A 23,813-nucleotide genomic window follows, 5' to 3' on the forward strand; every position below is an offset into this window, starting at 1 on the left:
GTAATATTACATATCATTACTATTATTTATTGTATAATAATATTAAAAATAAGTTTGACATATAAATATATATAAACTCATAGACGAACAGAAAAGTACTAATAAAAGAATAAAAAATAAGCATAGATGTATTTAAAAAACGTATAATAATTATCAATAGATACATAAAGATATGTAAAGGTATGATATGATCACTTATAAATCAATTTCAAAGCTTTTAAATATATTTTTAGCAATTATAGGTTAGAGTGAAACTTTGAAAGTAAGTTTTTTTGACATTATGATAAATTAAAAACAGAAGAAACTACCATCATCGATCAATATAAAACGTAAGCTTCAAACAAAACCAAATAAAAGATAATAAAATTGTTAAAAAAAAATAAGTAAAATAATATTTTAATAATTTTTTTTTTACTTTAAAATATCACCACATTAATAATGTTGCTTTTATGATACCAATATTTTACGTATACAATAGCTTTGGATATAATTCGTAGTCATTAATGTTATTATTATTATTATTATTGTCGTAATAATAGTTAATTACATTTTCGTACGAAAAACACACGGGAGCAGGTGAATTGCCTATATGAGACGCCGTGGTATAATAGCTAACCCACAATATCAACGGTTACATTATTCCAAATTCATATAATATTTCTAACACTGTACCATCTAATACACACCACTAGGTACAATTCTAAAACTACTGATTTTATAAAACCACTAAGAATAATATAATATAAAAAAAAAATAATATTGATGGTTTTGATAATAATGAAATATTTTAAATATTGATTAAGATCAAGTATAAAAAATAAAAAATAAAAACTTATTATATAAAATAATTACGCAAAAAATTAAGAGCCATAAACATTAACAAATTATAAATTACCGAAAATTAACGTGAAATTGAAATTAAATTTTGTTAACAAATCTAAAAAAAAACATAAAATATAGACTATCACAAACAAAAACCGTTTATAGACTTTCAATGTTGATTTATTAATTTCAAATAACATCTGTGTTAAAAGAAAAAAATGGATGAATTATTTATCCATGAAACCCAGTTACTTATTATGGTTAAACACAGCTATATTAAATATTAATTTTTAATACCTTCTGAGAAATATACACAATACATATATAAAATACATACATACATATAAATATTTTTCCACGTTGACCGTTATTACGTATTTCTCTTTCAACCATTTACGATTTTACAGATTTAGAGTTTTAGTATCAAATGTGTGTATTCAACTCACTTCTATCACACGTCACACTAGGGTTATTTACATTACGTACAGTCGTAGTAGAAAATTCAATACATCCGACAACGTTAATTAAACTCGGAAAATCGTAAAAAAATTTTACAGCGCAAAACTTTTACCAGTGTAGAAAAACCCTTTGGTTCTTTGGGTAATAAACCCCCATACGACAGTCTAACCATAAATCAATGCATCCCCCAGAAACCCGTATAAAGACCCTAAGGCGAGCCCAGTGAAAGGATACTTTTATCATCCTATTATCTCAGAAGTTCTTTTGGTTATTTACCAAAAAAAATATAAAAAAAATTATAAAATAAAATAAAAAACTAAACACGAAACACTTCATCTTTTCGTTTTACCAAATAAGTTCCTATATACCTAAAATGTACAGACTTACCTAAAATAATTATTTACTATAAACCATGAACTTATTTATTCTAATTGGTATTTGTGTATATGAATAAATAAAAATAAATGTATAGAATGCATATAATATACAATATTAATTTCTATCTAGTTTTCGGTATAATACTTGAGAAGTTACCTCATATCTACTCACTATAAAAGAATTTGTGTTATTCGACTAAAAAAATTGTATAATAAATAGAAACAATAGGTATATTCTCCAATTCGTTTTATCACTTTATTACATTTTCATTTTATATTTTAACTTAAACTATATTAATTGTAACAATCTATAAACAAAACAATAAAACTATGATTAATTAACTACACTAGTATTATAAATCAACATATGAAAAATTATGAAATTTGTTTTTTAAAAATTAGCATATTATTGCATATAATTATACTTAATATTTTTTTTTTTTAAATAAGTTAAAAATATAAAGTAAAAAGATTAACCAGAATAATAATTAAGTTTATTCTTACTGATAAATTTAAATTTCGGATGACCTAGTTAATTTTCTGAAGCATGTAAACATAATAACTAAAAATAACTGAAGTACCCCATATTATATAAACTTCAATATTTTAATAAATATATTTATAATATACCTATATATTATGTTTTCAATTTATATGGAAAATATATATGACATACATAGTATCGTTGTTGTTGGGATAAAATACAAAATATTCTTTTTTAGTTCAATTTATTTTTTATAAAAACAATGAGTTAATATGTTATTAAAAACGAGAGTCGTCTTTTTAAAATAATATTGATTTTTTTCGAGAAAATTAATTTTAGATCCTAATTAAAGCTACAGGAATAATTAATGTCTATATTAATGGATAGGATAAGAATTTTTTTTGTTTTACAGGATTTGTTTTAAAAATGTTATACAGCATCGCTAATATTAAAAGACAAAGGTACAATTTATCATTCATTACATTATATTATTTCAAATTATATTACTTGTTATGCTTTAGAAAAATAAATGCGCTGTATGCCTGTATCCATCATATCTCTCACAAATATAAATCATTCACATTTGTTCTATAATCGATGTACTAATGCCCAATTATTGTTTGAAAATTTTGTTAACATTTGAAAATCATATGATTGAAAGTATTTCATTTGTATAAATATATCAAGAATCTATTGTATGCTATGCAGAGTATATTTTTACATTTTAACATGTAAAAGAAAAACACATTCTAAAATGTCTGGCAGTAATACATTTTTTGGCATAAAACGGTTCTATACCGAGTGTATAAGGGATGGAAAATAGGAAAGTTGAACATTAATTTTTCAATTTGAAGTTAACATCGGAGCTAAAAATACACGATTTCTGTACACAAGCTTTTTATAAGATTGGATATTTATCACCTTTTCGAGTACATACAAAAAGCGAATAAAAAATTGAGGAAAACGTTTGAAGCCATGGTGTATAATACATGCCACCCATTTACAGCGATGTTAATGTTAAATAAAATGATACTACAATATATCATAATTCACAATAGGTTTATACTTGTAACCTAAATTATAATATAGTATATGTATACATTTCAATGAAACATCAACAGAAAAAAAAAATGTATTCACACATGACGTTATAGTTGTGAAGTCATAGTTGGATAATAAATGACATACATACACGTCACACCTATACGTAAACATAATGATATATGTTATACATTATTGATACACACAACATGATACAATACGTCAATTTTTAACAAAATCACTACGAGAAATCGTTTTTAGTCAGGTTTAAGTCCAAAGAGAAAAGATAAATAACAAAAAAAAAAAACAATAGTGTAATTTATTTCTCCTTAGGGCCAAATAACCCAAGTGGAAAACAACACGAAAACAGTAATAAACGTAAGTCTTTTGGAAAGGAAACGTTTGTCACTTTTTAAAAGCTCTCTTAATGATATTGTTAATGGAACCATAAGTGCACTATTAAGTCATTATAATAAATAGTTACCACTATTGATATCAACTTCGTATTAATTATGGTAATTAATATTCGTTAGGATCATTTAGGAATGACTTTTAGATATTCAACTATAGATAAGTTCTATAGTGAGAAATATATATAATATCATACACGCGTTATGTGATATCAGTTGAAGACTAGATATTTTTATAAAATATTATCCGTTCACAAAATATTAAACAAACATGATAAAAAAAAATCTATACACAATAAAAACAATAAATATATCAGTAAACAGAAATGAGATCTGGAAGGTATTGAATACAAAGAGGAAATTATTTTCCCGAAAAGATTTTGTTGTTTTAAACATATATCGTAGACACGCATGTTTTTTTTATTACATAATAGGTATTGAAATGCATACATACATATTTTACAGTTCTATGTCATATTTTTAAAATAGAAAGTAGAAGCATAATACTATTTTATCCATTTCTTTGAAGATTATTATGAGTAATCTAGTCGCAAGAAATATTTTTTATGTTTTGATGAAAGTTTCAAAAATAACCGGAAACTCATCGTTAACAGGGGTCGTGGATACAATTCAAGTCGTTTATACAGACTAAAAGTTTTTTGGGCACGTGTTAAATTAATTAACTTCCGTTTTTAGCCTTCAGGCATTTGAAAGCAAAGGAAAAGTTCGTTCAATCATAGTTCTTGTTTTCGCTCATAGCATTTTTATATACTTACACCGTCGTCAAATATCAACTCACACACCAACGTATAACTTGTTTGCGAACATTTGCGGGTTTGATATTCTGATGAAAATGTGTACGGCCTACTGAGTGATGACCGACGGCTTAACTGGAATGGACTACCGTTGTATTCACTCAACCGTGTCTGTATTCGCAATAGGCTTTTAGAAATGACCGAAGGCGACTATTTTACAGAAAATGTATTTACACGCTACATTCTAAAATTGGATTTAGGTGAGTAATATTACTTTTGATTATATCCTTTACAAATTTTTCTTAAGTATGATGTTTTAAATAACTGGTCAATTGAATACGAAAAATGTCCACTTACAAAACATTTAAAATTATTCATTAATAACTATTTTATATTGTAAAACATGAAATATTATTCGATAACATAATATGAAATAGACACTACAAATGTAAATGCACACTTTAATGTTCTAAACATAATTTATTTTACAACAAACAGAAAAAGAATCGATTTAAAATATAGGTAGAATAATAATTACTCATTGAAATTATGTTAACTAAACCTAACTATATCTGTCAAAGCGATAATAAGACTTTTATAAAATAATTCAAAAAGAAAACAATATGTGTATAAAATTCATTCAGAGATAGAAATCCAAACGTACATTAAATTATGCAAACGCATGCGCGTATATGCTACGACCTAAAAACATAACGTCTTACGCGGATCTTTTGAAACGTTAAACCACAGCCAAGAAAACCGTATACAACTTACCATGAGGTTTACAAACATTTATATTTTCAGCTAAGATCACGTAGACAAGTCAGTGAGTTAATTTCTCCCGAGACTGATTCCGGTCGAAGACCTGACGGATTCAATTTCCCACAAATCTCAGACTTTTAATGAAAAATACTGTATGATTTTTATTTCAAAAATAATTTATCTTTAAAAATAATTAAAATAGGTATATACTGATTAATAAATAAAAAAATTATATTAATACCTATTGGTCAGAAATTATGTACTAAAAATATGAAAATTATTTCAATATATATTGGTGAAAATAAATTGATTTATGTAGTATAACATTTTTTTTACAGTATGCGCCTTTTTTTTTTTTTTAATTCAAACAAGAAAAGACATTATACAATTAAACTAAAGAATCGATATTATTTTCATAGGTACTATAATATCAATTTATAATTTAATTTCTAAATTGTTATTCGTCATAAGTTTACAAATTTAAACATAGCCTAGCATATGTACATATATGCAATGTATACATTCATAAATAAATTAATTAATAAAACTGAATAGTTAAATATTATATATATATATATATATATATATATATATATATATATATTATATAGCGTACACTGTGTATTGTGCATATATAAAGTAAAAACCAAATTATTTATTAAAAAGAAAATATATATAATATTAAATTACTTCAACACAATAAACTATTGTTCAAAATAGAATACAAAACTTTTAATTTTAATTACTAAAAATTAATATTTACTTTATGCAAACTATTTGTTAATAATGTAGTAAGTAAAAAACCAAAAACCATTGTTATTTCTCAAAAAGCATAAAATGAAGTTAAATATTTAAAAGTCTATAAAAAAAAAACTGATTTTAGATTTCAATATGATTTTTAAATATTATAAATAACATATTTATAAGGATTTTATTAGCGAAGTATTATATGTATATAAATATATCGGCATAGGAAAAGCATCTTGACAAAGGTAATATAAATGTCAGTCTAAAAAATGAAAAAATAACTATTTGTTAATTTTACCAGATATTCATGTTTGGAAGATAGTGGTTGCCCCATGATGATGTAGTTGTAATGTCAAATAGTGATTAAATGGATTTTATTATTACAAATCATTATTTAACAAACAATTAAACTGCGATTTCATTTATGAATAATCATAATAGTAAAAACTAAAAAATACGAGAATTTACGTTGTACGACGGCACCACACGCTTAAGTACGGGCGAACGACTGCGGCCGTTTCGGGACGGTGACGTTTTAGCGGTTGCCTGTCTGTCTGCGTGGACGGCGCAAAATCCGCGCCGCTCAGTTTCCGCCCACTATACCTCTTTTTCCTCTCCTCTCTCCCAGAAACCTCCCAGTGTACATATAAATAAATGTTTAGAACGAAAACCTTCACAGTTATTACTATCATTTAAATATCATCACAGACTGATTTTATTAGTATAATATAAAAAATAAAAATGTTTCTATAATTGGCATGTATTATAATATTATAATGTCAAATATGATCCCACATGTTCAACTATATATAATATAATAAATTAATATTTAAAGATAGGTTTCACAAAAAAAACTATGATTGTATTTAAAAAACAATAATAATTTACAAACTACATTCAACAGACAATTATTCATAAAGACTATAGTCAGTTATAAAGATATATAATTATATATTATATATTATATATTTTAAATACTTCATCTTATAGATATTATAATAACAAATACAAACACATTTTATTCTCAAATCCAATTTTACTATCACTAATTAAATTCATTAACAGCTATTTAGAACTAGTATAATTGTATAACATAATTTTTAAATCAGACCATACTTAATCGAATATATTATATATATGATATACAATCCTCACTAATTATTAGGTACAGAAATAAATACTACACATTTTAGTTGGACAATTTAAAATTTAAAAACTAAACACACATTTTTTTTAAATCAATGCTATAATTTTTAGATAATACTAGTCATATATTCTCGAATCCAGACATTTTAAGATAAAGAAAAATGTAAAATTCAATACATAAGTCGTTTCAAATCAATTTACAACAATTTTGAAATAAACTATTTAAAATAAATACGAGCCGTGGGGTGCCATGATAGCCAACAAAAGATATGGTTAAGTTATTTTTTCAGATATATATGACAAATTTTAAGATTCAAACAATAATTTTAGTGTTGTTATTGTTACTTCAGCCGTAACAATGGAATATAATTTAATTATTTAATGAAATAAAGATTTTCTATAAATAAAATACAAGTAGTCATAACAATTAAATTTAAAATATGTATGAGTATAGAAATAATTAAGTTTATAATTATTTATTGATTTACTATTTGTATGAAAAATAAATAAATAAATAAATACTAAATGTGTGGATAAATTATATTTAATTATTATTTTTTTATATATACATAATACTAAAAAAAATATTTATTGAAAAATCATAATGCCTATCTTAATTGACCTACAAACTAAATATAACTAAGTTTATTTTCAACAGTTATATATATTATATAATAGATATAATAGTATATGTATTAAGGTTTATTAAAGAGCTTTTACAAAATAAATTATTTTAAAAAAACCTTATGTTACATATTATTTAAAATATTAAAATTCGATTCATGACAGTATATTGTTAACAGTATTCAGAAGTTAAAAGTAAAATGAGAACTTGGAAAAATTAAAATTAATTATTTATTATGATAAATAAAAAAAACATTATTGAATATGAAATTTTAATACGGTTCAGTAACCAAATTATATTTTAAACAAATAATTTGATTATGATTAGAAATTATACATATGATAAAGAAATAAACGACTACTTTTAATCGATTAATGTTGATAATTATTAGTTAACCAAAAATCATATATAATAATAACCTCAGTAAGAATATATACATATTAGAATTTACATTATGTAGGTATTTAAGATAATGTATTTCAACCTAAGTTTCTGTTATCTCTTTCTGTAACATAGCTAATTTGAATTTAACAGAACCCATCTTGTGTTGTTAACTTTAATGTTATAGTGTAGTATAACTATATTACTATAATATAATATTATAACTTTTTATCACTTACATTTTTACAACACTTCGATTTTTCTGAGATACATAAACATTTTTAAATTATAATATTTTACATACTTATTACCTCTTTAAAAATTGAATTATTATAAAAACCAATGTACAAGCACAGATAATATTTTGACTTCAATAATGAGGTTAATTATAATAATTCAACTTAAAAATAATAGGTAAATTCACAAGCTACCGAAAAAAGATTGGTTTTACTGAACGACAATTTAGTATATGCAAATGGGTATAAGAGAGGAAAAATAAATGCACCGACGTCTTTTTAAGTTAACTTTAAAACAATTAGCTGCCACAATATGCACGTATACGGAACAATCAAAATGAACAACGCACTTAATAAATTAGATAAGCCATAATATATAAAATCATTTAAATAGTTCTACATTTTTTTTTTTTAATTTTCAGCATACAACTCAATATCTAGGCAGTTTAATTCTATAAATTCATAGGTTAGTTAATGAATTAATGAAAACATCAATGCGTGTCAAAGAATAATCCTAGTGAATAGTAGGAAGATACTTGTACTAAGTGTCGTTACTGTGTTAAAGATCCATTAATAGATATAATATTACATAAACAAAAACCAACATTTCGTTTACCCAGATTGCAAAAAAAAACATGTAAACATGTATGTTCGTCTTTTATGATAATTTATGAAAAATCACAACCTTTCAACAAACACGTTAAAACGTGTACACGCAAAGAATATTTATGTTTACAAAACGTTACCAGAAAACTAATATTGATGCAATGCAAAAGAACCATATAATATCATGTAATGCAGTAGCCAATTCAGTTTGGAACAAAGACCCGTATAGAAGTTTTACAAGCACGCAATGTGTCTGGCCTCACGATTTGCGGAAGCTTGGCATTCAATTAAAAGTAATTATTATAATTTTACGTAGGTCTACTGGTAACTATCGTTTCATTTGCACTAGTTAAGCCCAATAAAATCGACTAGGTTAAAAATACAATTTTACAAAATTGGCTTAGTGCGTCAACTTAGAAGCAATTTATTTTGTTTACTAATACATAATATTTAATAAGGTAATATTGTAGGTATACGTATGTTCGTGCTGAATAAAACGAATTCATTTTAGAACATTCAATCGAAACTAATCATAGACAGATTAAGAAAAAGTAGAACAAACTTTCAGCCAAAAAGTTATTAAGGCATTAAACTTTTTTTTAATTATAGTGTTTCCGTGATTTGATCAATTTAATTAACTTTTATTTATTTGATACTTGAGCGATAATAAGCCCTCTCTTTAAATGGCAGAAATTAACACAACATATCAACAACAAATATTAATTTAATAGTTACAATATTATTCAGTACTTTGAAAATATCGTCTTTTTTAAATTAAAATGTTACACTGAAAATCATTGGTGCGCTCCAAAATTTATAATATTTAGACCGTCCATCAGAATGGACCGCAATAAACTTTCTATACATTACATAGCGCTTTATATGTATGTGCTGCAACAGCATAATGTCACTGCCACGGAATACCATGGGAGTTGAGGTATTATCAAAATGATTTATTAAAGGCACTACTAGTAGTAACTTTTGGTAGGTCTTGGTTATAGTTTTTTTTTCTTTTCCCCTCTATTATGTTTTATAGCTCCATATAAATCAACCAATCATATACACATTACTCCGATGGTGGCCCAAGAATAGGGTTTTATCAATAAAAATTTTTTAACATGATAGTATTTTAATTAGTTATTTTAAACAAGTCATTATTAGTTGTTAGTTATTATTAGTTTATAATTCTTATAAATATCATAAATATCAATCAAAAATTGATATTAAACGTTTACTAACAATTTAAAGCTATTAGTATTTTAGAGAAATATGTTCTTATTTTTAAAATGTACAAAAGAAAAATAATTCTTTGATACAAAAGCGATATGAAAAAAATACTCTACGTTTATACCAAAATAAATTAGCATCATTCTAAACATATTAACAAAATAACGATTATTCATCTTGCCGAATATATTATCGATCAACAATGAAGTAGTAACATTAAATTACATTAAACTAATAAATATACAATTCAGTATGCAATCATTTGTGCGTTGAATTTCATTTTTATTATTATTACGATAAGCTCTAAAGTGTTCTGTTGTTGTATAACACCGTTTGTATATTATGTGCACACACTTTTTCACAATTAAGATGAAATACCCGTCAGTCTATTGACAGATGATTGCGAGCGTGGCTTTTTGTTCGAGGGGACGAATTGGTAATGAGAAATAATGAAGACGGATTCCTAGTGGAAAATCGGTAGTAGTTAATCCATTAGGCCGACTATGGTTTTTCCTGAAGTAACGATGTTTAAATTCAATCTTCAGCGTGTATCTTTTAAAACATTCAGTCACATCAATCTTCTGAATGACGCGGCTTTCTAACAAAAGTCTCAAATCCTATCAACAATCAAGCAAAGCATGATGTTGGGCGATGAGTTGTAACAATCGAATGATTTTAATAGTTAAATTATAATATTATATTGTTTATATTACAATACATACGATATAGTTATTGTGAACGAAAATCCCTATAATTCACATCTGACAATAGTATGATGGGATATAACTATCATTAAACAGTATAAATCAGGGTAATCGATTGAAATTAAAACTGTATAAGAAGTAGTAGGAAAATTAGCATTGAAGCGTAATCTTCAAACGAATAAATGACAATATTTTATCGATTCATACCACAAAGCACTCGCCTCAAAACATGAATATAGAATTCAAAACAAGAAAAAAGAAAATTACATATTATATAATATAAATATGACAAGAGACTATGCAAAACAACGTCAAAAATATGAAATTATTAATTTACTACCTCGTTTACCACAATATTTTAGACGTATTTTTAATAACTTGAATTGAACATATTGAAACACCATACACAACTATATTGAAATCCAAAACAAACATGCAAAATAAAATATTCATCTTTCAATGATACCACAATAAATTGTTTATTTTTCAAAAAATAATTTTAAAACGATACTTTTCTATAAGCATATAAAATACTATCGACAATAAAAAAACAAATATCTATAAATATAATATAATATTACGTGGCTGGCATCTAAGAGATATTGACAACCTGAACGAATTTAATATTTTTGAAATTTCAAAAGACGAAAAAATTCTTATCTAAGCTAATCATGTTATAACAAAATCTAAACATACCAAAAAACTAACAATACCATTATTGTCACATTTTATTGTGCAATATAAACAATCTTAAAAATATTATAGCAGCTATAATAAAATTACATATTTTATATAAGCTCCTATGTTTACTTTAATTATTATCTGGTAATTTGAGACTACTATTATTTCCTTTTACACATTAAAATGCTGTTACTTAATCTAAAAAACATGCATTAAGCCAGACTAATAGTGTATAAACATGAAATAAATCTTGAATGTGCATCTGAACTAATGACATAGTCTGGAATTAAATTTGAGATTTCTAACAGATGTTCCTTCAATTTTAAGGTCCCCACTTTGTTGATACAATAATGAGAAAATTATTAAAATACGTCTTGCATTTCTAAAAATGTGATACACTCGTTAGATTTACAAAGAAAAAAAAAAGAAAACGATTTAAAAAATAAAATTAAAAATAAATATAAACTATTTGTTACAAAGTAATATAAAAAAGCGTGGTCAAGTGGTACGGCTCTGCTATACATTAGGTGCCATGTGGATCACTATTATATATAGGACTGTTAAATTTGAATTCAATGATAAGTATCATTGTAAACGAAAAACAATACTGAACGGAGACGATTTGTCAGCCTAGGATATAATATATAAAATATATTATATTTTAAATTGGATGGAAAAAAGGTGGGTTTATGTTTTAATGACTAGAATACCCAAAAATTAAATCATGTACAGAAAATACCAATTCAAACAACTGGTGAATGTTACAAATTTCTACGACTAGTAATTTTTAATTAAAACAAAAATTCTAAATAATTTGAAAGTAAAGCGTTGTTTTTCGAGTAAATTTAAATTGAGGATAAATTTTTTTTGATTGGCCAACATTCAAATTTTTTTATAATTATACAAAGCCAAACTTATGGAAAATCTTGTATTAAATTTTCATCTCTAAGCTACTTATACAAACATTTTTATAAATTATAACTTTAAAATAACTTGAAAATATTCATGATTTTGACAAATTGTTGTTAATATTTGAACTTCAAACGCTAATAAAAAAAAATTGTGCTGATGTATTCTTATAATTTTTAAATCACTATAAGACTAACTTATGCAGAACTTTGTATTAAATTTTAAAGTATTTTGGCTCAACCAAAAAAATGTTATCGATATTTATGAAAAAAAAACGAATGTTTCAAATGCCTATAAAAAGAGAAATATTTTGAAAATTAAATTATGTAAAGAAAATACCAATCTATAAAGGTAACTGGTGAAATTTTCAAGTATCTACAACATATACTTTCTATAAAATAACAAATATTGAAAAACGTTTGAGGATAATTCGTTATCGCTACGCGACTTTGTAAAAATTTAAAACTCAGACACTCATTTCTATCGTATTTTAACATTTAGCTGTATATGTACTACATTATTGTAAATACTCATCAAAAGAAACTAAAAAATTTGATACACTTTATTACTAAGATACTTATTAGACATTTTGGAGCGAATCCAAGTTATTGAACTCGGGTATTTTATAAAAAAAAAAAAATAATCTTAAATGAAATTTCAACATAAATTCTCTACACGTATTACGTGTCACAAAAAATAATTAATATGTTGACCATGTATACAAGCAGTTAGTTTCCTGAATAACGTTGATGTTATTTAAATTTAAGAATAAACACTTCTATGGAGAGCTTTGGGAATATTTAAAATATTTAATTTTATTAATTAAATGCTAATAGTATTATACTATATTTAAAATTAAACTGTTGATATTGCATATTGTTAAATAATAAAATTAATGACTAATAATTATAAGATTTAATATTAAAAAAACATAAAATAAAACTGGACATTTAATTAATTTTTTTGATTAAACTGTTGTTTTTTAAGTTCAATACCAATAAATAAACAAAAACAGATACATAAAAAAAATTTTAAATTATAATATATGATTCATGCAAGACAACAATAAATTACATTTACAATAGTATAATGGTTTTTAGTAGGAGCATAATTTTAGTTCATGAATAAAAAATTGTCGTATATTTTTTTGTGTCAATAAACATTACACAATACTAAATTTTTTTCATAGTTTGAGCTCTGATTATATCAAGTTAGAAAAAATGTATCAACAACTTTTATGAAACTTAAGCAAACTATTTTGTGGAAAATATGATATATATTCTTTTTACAGTTATATTTTCATAATTCGAGTTTTTCAACTCATCGCAAACAATAGCACACAAAAAACTATAAATTTTCAAAAACAAAGGGTAAGCAATAATTTCTGTACACTTTTACACTTCTATAAATCGACGCTTAAAGCCAATAAGTCCGTCAATAGCCATAAATATCACCATTTCGTGGTACTCAGAAAATGAATATATATATATATAGATATATATATATACAATATATATTATACGCGATATCAAAGCACACGCAGTGTTCGTATACTTTCGTTTTGAAAACACTTAGCAAGAAAACTTCTCAAAACGTGGGGAAGAACCAGATGGGTTTTATCGACTTGGACTAACGTACGAGGAAAATGTATGTGAATTTATAATAACTGATAGAAGTTATTCACCTACAAGAAATAAAACATAAAAAAAACAAAGATGAGAGAACAGTTGGGCTGTCACCGAGTGTGGAATATATTGTAATATTATGTGCATTTTTGGAAGGCTTCCAAGTAACTGAAAGAATACACATCATCCATATGCCAGTAGTTATGCGTATATCTGACAGGATGCAAGAGAATCATACAAAGTATAGCAACCGACAAGTATGATATATTTTATGATTAAACAAATACACGATATACTAATGATGTTGATTTTCACAACACTTAAGACAAAAAAAAATTGAATTATACTTTAACAGTTGCTTAAAATCCAATGATAGTAAACTAAGGAAAATCTCATTTAGTCTTTATTCTTAATCTAATACAAACACCAAATAATTTAAACTCTAGCTATTTCTAATATAAAACATTATAATTACCTACTTACATTAAAAGCCATTAGTTACTGGAAAACTTGGTAGAAAAGTATCATTCAATAATTTATATATTTATAAATAAATAATGCAGTAATAACAATCAATTAAAACAATTAATGAGGTACTATAACTACACAAGTTTTTTTTAATTTGTCTGTGAACATATGAAAAATAATGAAAAATTAGTTCCTAAAAAATATAAAAAAATATTCAAAATCATATTTTAATACTTAGAACATACAGCTAAATAACTAATGAAAACAATTGTTGATTTAATGTTATCATTTACTTATAATATTATTATATTAGGTATACAATTTTTTTTTTAAATTATTGTAATAATTATTTGTATTCATACTTCAACTGTAAAATAGTATTCAAATATATATATTATGTTTGCTTAAGAATATATTATTTATTGAATGTTAAAAATATACTTTATTCACTGCTATATTCTAAAGAAAAAAGGAAGCTATTGATTTTACAATAATGGGTTTTTGCGCTGAACACTTTGGAGCGGTAAAAATCCCAAAAATTCCATTAGTCAACCAGAAAATGAATACTCTATATAGAAAAAAAGGTAACTTTTCACTTTTTCAGATGCAAAAAGTTTTTGAAAAAATAAAGAAAAGAACAAAAAATAAAAAAATAAAATAAAATAAACTATAAAAATTCAATAAAATCTCGACCTATTAACCCATATATTAAGTGGTAGTAAAAGATAAAATTTAAATTAAATTACTTTTGAATTTTTTAAATCATGTATAATTGAAGTGCTTAGAATATTTTCATTTCCATAATTATTTTTTACGATCGTTTATTAATGTGATTTATTAATTTATATTAAAACATAAAAATGTTTACAAGTCCATTTCATTAAATCATAAGGGTGAATATATTTTGAAAGTAATTTCATATTATGGTATCCGATCCCTATGACTACGTGTGTTCAACCGAGTTTTGGGCACCATAAACTTTCACCCCTTTAATCCTATGACTGCACCCAAGGTTTGTTGCCATTACACGATCTCCATGCAGGCTAGTAATTAATAGACGACATTTCGGACTCTGAGATAAAGTCCCTTTGGTACGCATTGCAGGCGTCGTTCATGTTTTTCCTCCTTTAGTCTTTATCCCAAAGGACTTACAAATACAAGACCAAAGTTTAACACACATAATCGAAACTAACCATAGTTATGAAATCTTACACAAAACATTTACATACAAAAGGTTAGTAATCATTGTTTATTTACATTATTTCTAAATAGTAACTATTTAACTCTTTTCGTAGTAAATAGATTAATGATCACAACAAAATTATGCTATTATAATATATAAGAAAAGGAATAATTATTATTTTTGTAATTTAATAAATTATCACATTACATAATAAATTAATTTTAAATTAAAATTATAGTATGGATGATTTTATGAACACCTCGAAGAACATTATTTTTTATAACACATTAGATATAGATGGAATAAACCTAGTATGGAAACATCATGGCAATAATAGTAGCATAATTAATACCATCATATCATATAAATTTCATTCAGACAATATTTTCATCTCCTTTGCAATTGTATATCATTAACTCTGATAAACATGCTTTTTGTTTACATTTTGGTATTAACCTTATCTTTCTGAGCGTACCAATATCATAAAATTAAAATAAACTCATTATATTCCCGTAATTTCTAATAAATCTCAACAACTATGGAAAACAAAGGTAAACAGATTCCCCAATATAAAAATAATAAAATAATATTAATTTATATCAACAAACAATATTTTCTATGCAATGACATCGAATTTAATAAAGAATCACAACAGTTAAACGTAATATAAATTATAGTATAAAAATCTATTATTCGATTTCGCATTGATTTCAATTAAATAAACTGGAATAGGTACTCAAATTATGTATTTTAGATTATTGAAAAAAAATTGTTTACTGCATATCGAAGTATAGTAAGGTATTATATGATATATATATATATTAGCTCTGTATACAAATAAACTTAATTTAAAATAAATTAACTAGGTACCTATTTGTTTTATTTAAGTATAATGTTTTTAATAATAATCACATAAACACTATATTAACTTCTTTACAAAAATAAACATAATATGCATTATTGAATTTATCATAGTATATTAATTATGCAGTTGAGTGATAGGTACTGAATAATAAAATGAATAAATTAAAAACATATGATAATTGAATTGTTTACCATATATATTTTAAACGACAAACATAAATTTCAACATAAAATCTCGATCTAGTTGTTTTGTTCTATTATACTTAGGATCTTGCTCAGGGTCTCACCCATCGGGATAAATGTCAATTCATATTAGGTATCTTATTTGTTCACGTTGTTCGGTGTAACTTAAATGAATAAGCCAATAAGTGTATAACATTTTAACGGAATGATAGAAATTGACCTAACAAGGTAAATCGCATTACTGTTATTGAAAATCGTTCCCTAGTGGTTAGCAATCAAAACTGAATTGAAACAAACGTGTTTAAGATAAAAAAAGACATATCACATAGACGCTACATCGTATAGGCTACCAGTCTTGAACTATGCGTTTTTTCCTGGAAACATTTTATCTAAATTAGTCAAGAGTATAAAATAAAAAATAAATATAGTACGCATTACTACTCTTATATTATTTCTTTCTTTACGCTGCGATTTGTCTAACCACAAAACCCTAAAAAAAAACATACACACGCGCGCGTACGCTAAGCACCACCTTCATCTACAGGATCGAAGCCAGTCATTTGTTCTTCCGTTTTTTATGAGGTCTTGTAGGGGCTTTACGTATGCCCCTAGGGATTCAAGAACTGTCACGTTTATGCAACAAGACAAGTCCTAAATCTAACTTGATGCTACCTAGGTATATACACACTTTTGGGTTACGTTGTGTTCTAAAAATTATTTTACCAAAAACTTATAAAAAAAATATTTTATCCATTAAGAACCTATACACAAGACAAATTTAAAACCAAATAAAAATATATTACTTTCAATTCAATGTAATATTAGTTCAAAATAATTGTACCTATACTTTCATATACATATACATATTATGTGGATAATTATACAAACAAATAATTTATGCCAACATTATCTAATATAAAAACACGATAGACCCATCAGATATAACTATATCATAGTTGAATAGTTTCAAAACTAGACTAGAAATAAACAAAATTAGTTATACAAAATCGTAAAGAGTATAAAATAAAAAGACGCCAGACGTTAATAAAAGCGAACAGTATATATACTTTGGCAACATTCCAAACTGTTTGAGGAGATAGTTAATCCCCCAGGTGCACAGTATACAGATGATGTCTAAATCCGTACATAAGTCGAGTTTTCCAGGACATATTTACTTACTAAAATATCCATTTTTATTAAAATGTTTAAAACGCTTTAAAAATATATTTTTATGTAAAATAACATATACATTTTATCCATGAAAAAAAAAATGATAGCTTTAAATGACACTAAAGGAAACATATATTATAGTATTTATATATTATTTAGTTACTGATTTAAATTATCTGCTTAACAATATTATTTAGGTGGGTATATAATACATATAAATTATGATAATTAATGCCTAATAAAATTATCGTTTAATCAAATCAACGACAACATACGACTTCACAACATTTTAATCAAATTTTTAAAGAATTAAATAGTTGTTATTTCTCTAGTTTTATAGCCAAAAAAAAAAAACAAAATAAATTACACAAACTTGAAAATAAATGAGTAATTTAATGACAAACAACGTAATTCTGTTTAAAGTATAAATTCTTAAATAAAAAAAATAGGAATGCGTATACTGAAATTCAGACGCAATCATTTTTATAATCATAAATGTATTAAAAGAAACCTAAGTGAGAATATGCATAAAAGTTAAAAGGATACTAAAGTCAACGAAAACGGTTAAAAGCACTACTGAATGGGAAGTGCAAGAAGCCAAATCGAGATAAATGGTTCCCAAGAGACGAATTGTACAACAAAGTAGAGACACCAGGTATGATGCGAAATTAAATAAAAAATAAGTCCCAAGTGGTGTTTTCTTATCGCCAGCTACGAAAGTTGTTTTTGCATAATGTGCGAGGCTATTCATACATATTTTTGTATTCGAATCTATACCCATGAAAAAAGATGTGTTTTTATTCATAAAACGACAATGTTCCACCTTAAAATAAATTGTGCTAGAATATAAGATGTATCAAAAACATCATATTATCCACACAAAAAGTTTAAAAATATAGGTATATAAAATAAAAACACAAAAATAAATTTCAAATATATTATACCTGATACAAAATATTTTTTTAAATAACTATGGCTTTTAGATAAATAAATTACACTAAGTATAAATTTATTGGAAAAATTCTAAAATTTATATTAACTATAGTAATTATAAGTATAATTCTTTTTATAATATGATAAAACGCTATATATTCAAAAACAAAATGTGTATTATAATATGACTGATAACATATTATAACATATTAAATACTAGAAACATAATTATTTTTCTCTCGATGTTAGTTAAAAAGTTTAACTTTTATCTAGACTGATAATATAATAAATAACTGTAATCATTATTTACAAAACAATGACTAATAAAGTAAATATACCATGGCACTTACACGAACTACAAAATAACTCTATATAAACTTTAAGAGCGCGGATATGTTTAATTAACATGGACGGGTAAGTTATCGTTTTAGTTAAAAGTAAAATTTATTCTGTTAAAACTTATTTTTGGTTAATGGAATAGCTGTTTACAAAAAAATACTGAATAATAAGATAGCAAAGTAAAAAATTTTAAATAATTATATCTGAAAAAATAATAACAATACTCAAAGATGATTTTTATGAAACGTCTATATATTGTACATATAAGACATGAAACTAAATCAAAATATTTTTCAAATATTTATATAATGTATTAATTAATAGTCTATAGGAAGTACAGGATAATAAAATCTCCAATATTATTAAAAAATTAACAAGAAATATCAATTAAATTAATTGTATAAATAAAACTTGGGGTTTCGATAACTCTTAGATTTATTAAAAACAAATACTTGAGAGTATATCCTATAGATTATTAACTATAAGCATATAAATGTTAAACAATGCAATATTAATGCTCTATCGTCGGCCATTCCTAGTAAATTGTAAATCCTTAACACAGCATGCCGTAGAGTTGTAAACATAATGAAATAAACACGCACAAACAAGTATATAAAGAAAATCATAATTTAACCAGAGGCACTTGGCTCAGCACCCTTAACCTAAGTCTATTGTCCAACAGAACCACAACTACCATACAGTACTACACACTATAGTAGTGTTCACTTTCTTTACTGATTTCTAGCAATAATTCAAAAAAAAGAATCCATTGGTCGTAATGAATTTCCCATTTTCTACTGCAACAACCAATGGTCCCCTTCATAAGAGCACGAACATAATAATGTCCACGAGAAATTGTTGCTCATCATTGCGGTGACATGTAATAAGCGCAACGCGTACAACTAGTCGCCTCGGGGAAAGTTTTGTAGCTCTCTGTTTTAATAGCTATCTAAGGATACATACCTACCGTAGCTGGGACAAATATCCCGCTGTAAACGACCCTCGGGATATTTACTGTTATCGTTTAAGTCCAATACATTACATCAAAACTAATCAACAGCTCGGGGAGACCAACGATGACTGTAACTATTATTACATGACCATCTATTACATATTTCGCGGTAAAACATTAGTAGTATAATAGAGAAAATTTAAACACAAAAATAGTTTTAAATTTTAAATTAACAACGCATTTACAATAAATATATGCTTTTATTTTATTTTTTATACGAAACATAAACTATAGTGCCTATTATATAGTCAGTTTTTTAAAAAATATAAAAGTGTGAAATATAATTCTCTTAATAGGTATATTTTATTTTTACTCTTAACACAACACGAAATTTTAAATTGCATTATCTAAACAATATTACTCAGTTTTTAGCAATCAACGTATCAATCTATTTATCAAACTTTATTTATTACAGATTACAATTAATAAACTATTAAAAACTAATAAAATTGAAGTACCGATTTTGATATAAAATAAAACTGTATAAATATAGCATGTCTTATATTTGTATATTGATAAATACAATTTTATTTTTTAAATGCATTGTATAAGTGTTAGTGACCAACCTAAAACATTCAATAGAATTATACAAGAAGAAAACGTAGACCCTATCATCAAATACGTGATAAAACGGAAGTTGGAGAGTAATAAAATTCAAACTTAAATGAAATACCATTTAATATACCATATTATTATCATACACCCTAAGGGTATCTGGATCACCCTCACAATTCAACCCCCAATGCATTTATTTTTTTTAACGTGACAAAATTAAAACTATTTATATTTTACCAGTTGTTTATACTATGATGTTTTTTACATAGATGAAACAAAAAATATATATAAGTACCTACCATTAACAGATCTAAAATATAATTTATTAATTACTAGGCATATTCATTAGTAAATAAGTTTAAAAACTATAATTTGTGAAAACATTTCTTGAAAAAAATATAACACTAACTTTTCAAATATTACGAGCTAGAAAAATATTAAATTTACTTTATTTGACTATCAAAATATTTATAATTGGTTAATAATTACCTCGTGTGTATAAAAGTAATTTTGACATCAAATTGATAGTATTTTTAAGTCTGAAATAGTCTATTTTAAAATTGTTTTACTAATACGTAGTTGCCATAGGTGTTATAAAAAAATGTATTTATACTCTTTTAAATTTCACAAAAATAGATTTAAATATAATTTTAATGTATAATACATAGACATAACTCGATAATTTTATTTCTAAGTGAGATGTGATAAGTGAAGAAATAGTACCAATGTAACAATTCTACAGTTTTAAAATGAGAAGTCTCAGATACGTCACTAAATGAAGTCATTAATAGATATATTTATTATTTCAAATATAGATTACAAATTTCGAATCTGTGACTTATACTTATCATTATTTTTATACATGCTTCATTAAGTTATTTAAGTTGTACGAACGTCAACTATTATAATTAAATAATTTATCAATAAAATATAAAGACGATTAAGCATCTACATTTTTCTAAGTTAAAAATTACTTAACTTTAAATTGCAAATGAAGTGAGAAAGTTGTTTAACTTGTTTTACTGCAACTATACAATGGCAATAGTATTAAAAACTTTGTATACGACAATTCCATTACATACAATATATACCTACTACTGGACAATTCGTTTATCAAATAACTTATCCGTTACACAACAGTGAAGTTTTGAACTACATTTAGCAAAAAGTCGTACAAGGTAAATAAGAGTTACTACTTTAGTACTATGATGATAAGCTACGCATATTTGAATAATATTTATAAAAGTTTTGAATGTTCAAGAAACCATTAATAATGTCAAATGGCAAGTAAATAAACTCTTAGTTAAATTTGTTTGCAAACTTTATTGATTATTTTATGTTTTACACATTTATTTCTTACTAGATTTTTAACACATAATATATTCGCCTAATTAGAATCATAAAACTATAACTCATATAATATATTATTACATAGCCATATAGGTGTCTATAAATGTAGAATATCTTACTATGATAATACTTGTAAAATGAAAAATTAACATTTAAGTAAATGAAAAATGTTTTTAAAAGTTTAAATTCTGTTCGTACCAAACTTTTACTAAAAATATTATCATTGTATTTTTTTAAATGACGTCCAAAATATTTAGAAGTTTTCTAACCTTGATCGCGACAAGAATAGCTTGACGTTTTAATCCATCAAAAAATAAATAAATAAATAAATAAAAAACTGACTAAAACCTATACAACATGAGAATTACATAGCATGATTGATGTTGTACCCCTCAAAGGTAAAAAAAAATCGTCCATTATTATTAAGAAATAAAACGATATCTTCATTTATCCGCGACAAAATATAAACCGGCAAGACCAATAAAAATTTCAAAATAAATTAGATTAAATTGTATTTATAGCAAATACTTTGATAAGAGTGTAATACATATAATAGGTAAGTGGGAAATCGTTATTTGTTTGTTTTAGTTGTTATGCTTTACAAACTTTTCTTTGTTCTTGGTAGCCCTAACAAAATCGAAGAAGGTCCCTTAACCACGCGAAGGTCTCTAGAGAATATCGAAATGGTTAAAACCGTCTACATACATTTTACGTCTTTTCGATATAAAACATGGAGAAAATCCTCTTAACAGAAGATGAATACAAAAATAAATTATAGCCAAAGACTTTTTATGATTTAAATCATCAATTTGTCAATTTGTTCTATACGACTATATGTTAACGCTTTCGTTTTCAATTATCTTTCTCTCTATATTAGTTTAACTAACCTCGTATTTACTGATGTGTTTGACAGTATCGCCATTCTGCATCAATGACGGATCGATGTACCACCGCAACTCATCCACCTGATGCCGCCATTCGTCTTCGCTGTTCTCTGCTGCTGAACTACTCCACGATGAACGAACTGACGTAGACGAACAGTCGGACAATCCACACAATGGATCAGCCTCCATCTTTAAGTTTTAACTGCCACAGTCAGATATAATAATTTTGAACATCTATAATAACAAATTATATTTCAAATTATATTTATTGAGAATAAGAAGAAAATATTAAAAAAAAAACGGGTAACTTGCTCTAGATACTGTATATCAAAATAATAGTTACGAGTGTAACTCGACATTTAAAAGGTTACTTTATTAAATGTGTTAAATCTGAACTCATTGGCAAATCATTGGATAAAAAATGATTCTTAGCAAATAGTATTTATATTAAAGGATATTTTACAATTGTATCTATGAGTATTTTTTTATTTTTTTAGTAGCACAGTAGGTTGAATTAATTTTGACAATAAACTCACATATTTAATTATATTATATATTGTTATTAAATTTTAAGTCAATACCACAGAATAGCATACCTAAACAAAATTTTGGAATAAATAGTTTAAAATTATTGTAGTTTTTTTAACAAATACAAAAAATAATTAAATATGCTAACTTCCTAGTTTCTTAACATTATTTATGAACCATAAAATAAATTATAAAAGATAATAACAATATCAATGACACTTCTAAAATAACAAACAAAATTTAGATCTTTACAACGCAGTGTAAATGTGTAATAGGTAAATTACTATAAGCTATAATTTGTATTTATCTTTATTTACCAAAAATACAACTTCCATATTATATCTTCC

At 24.9% G+C, this 23,813-nt stretch overlaps 1 protein-coding gene across 4 annotated transcripts in view; it reads right to left on the reverse strand.

The window, feature by feature from the left end:
- Window positions 1-23,813, reverse strand: part of LOC114127512 (uncharacterized protein CG43867) — a 95,231-nt gene that overhangs the window by 55,529 nt on the left and 15,889 nt on the right. For 2 of the 4 annotated variants that reach the window (XM_050202052.1, XM_050202051.1), the window contains exon 2: window positions 22,942-23,172. In XM_050202052.1, coding sequence (XP_050058009.1) covers window positions 22,942-23,127 — 186 coding nt within the window. In that variant the 5' untranslated portion in view covers window positions 23,128-23,172. Of the gene's footprint in view, window positions 1-6,155; window positions 6,380-22,941; window positions 23,173-23,813 lie in introns of those variants that run through there. The other 2 variants (XM_027991770.2, XM_027991769.2) reach the window with 1 other exon arrangement.

Source organism: Aphis gossypii, chromosome 2 (genome assembly GCF_020184175.1).
Source record: "Aphis gossypii isolate Hap1 chromosome 2, ASM2018417v2, whole genome shotgun sequence".
NCBI classification, from domain to species: domain Eukaryota; kingdom Metazoa; phylum Arthropoda; class Insecta; order Hemiptera; family Aphididae; genus Aphis; species Aphis gossypii.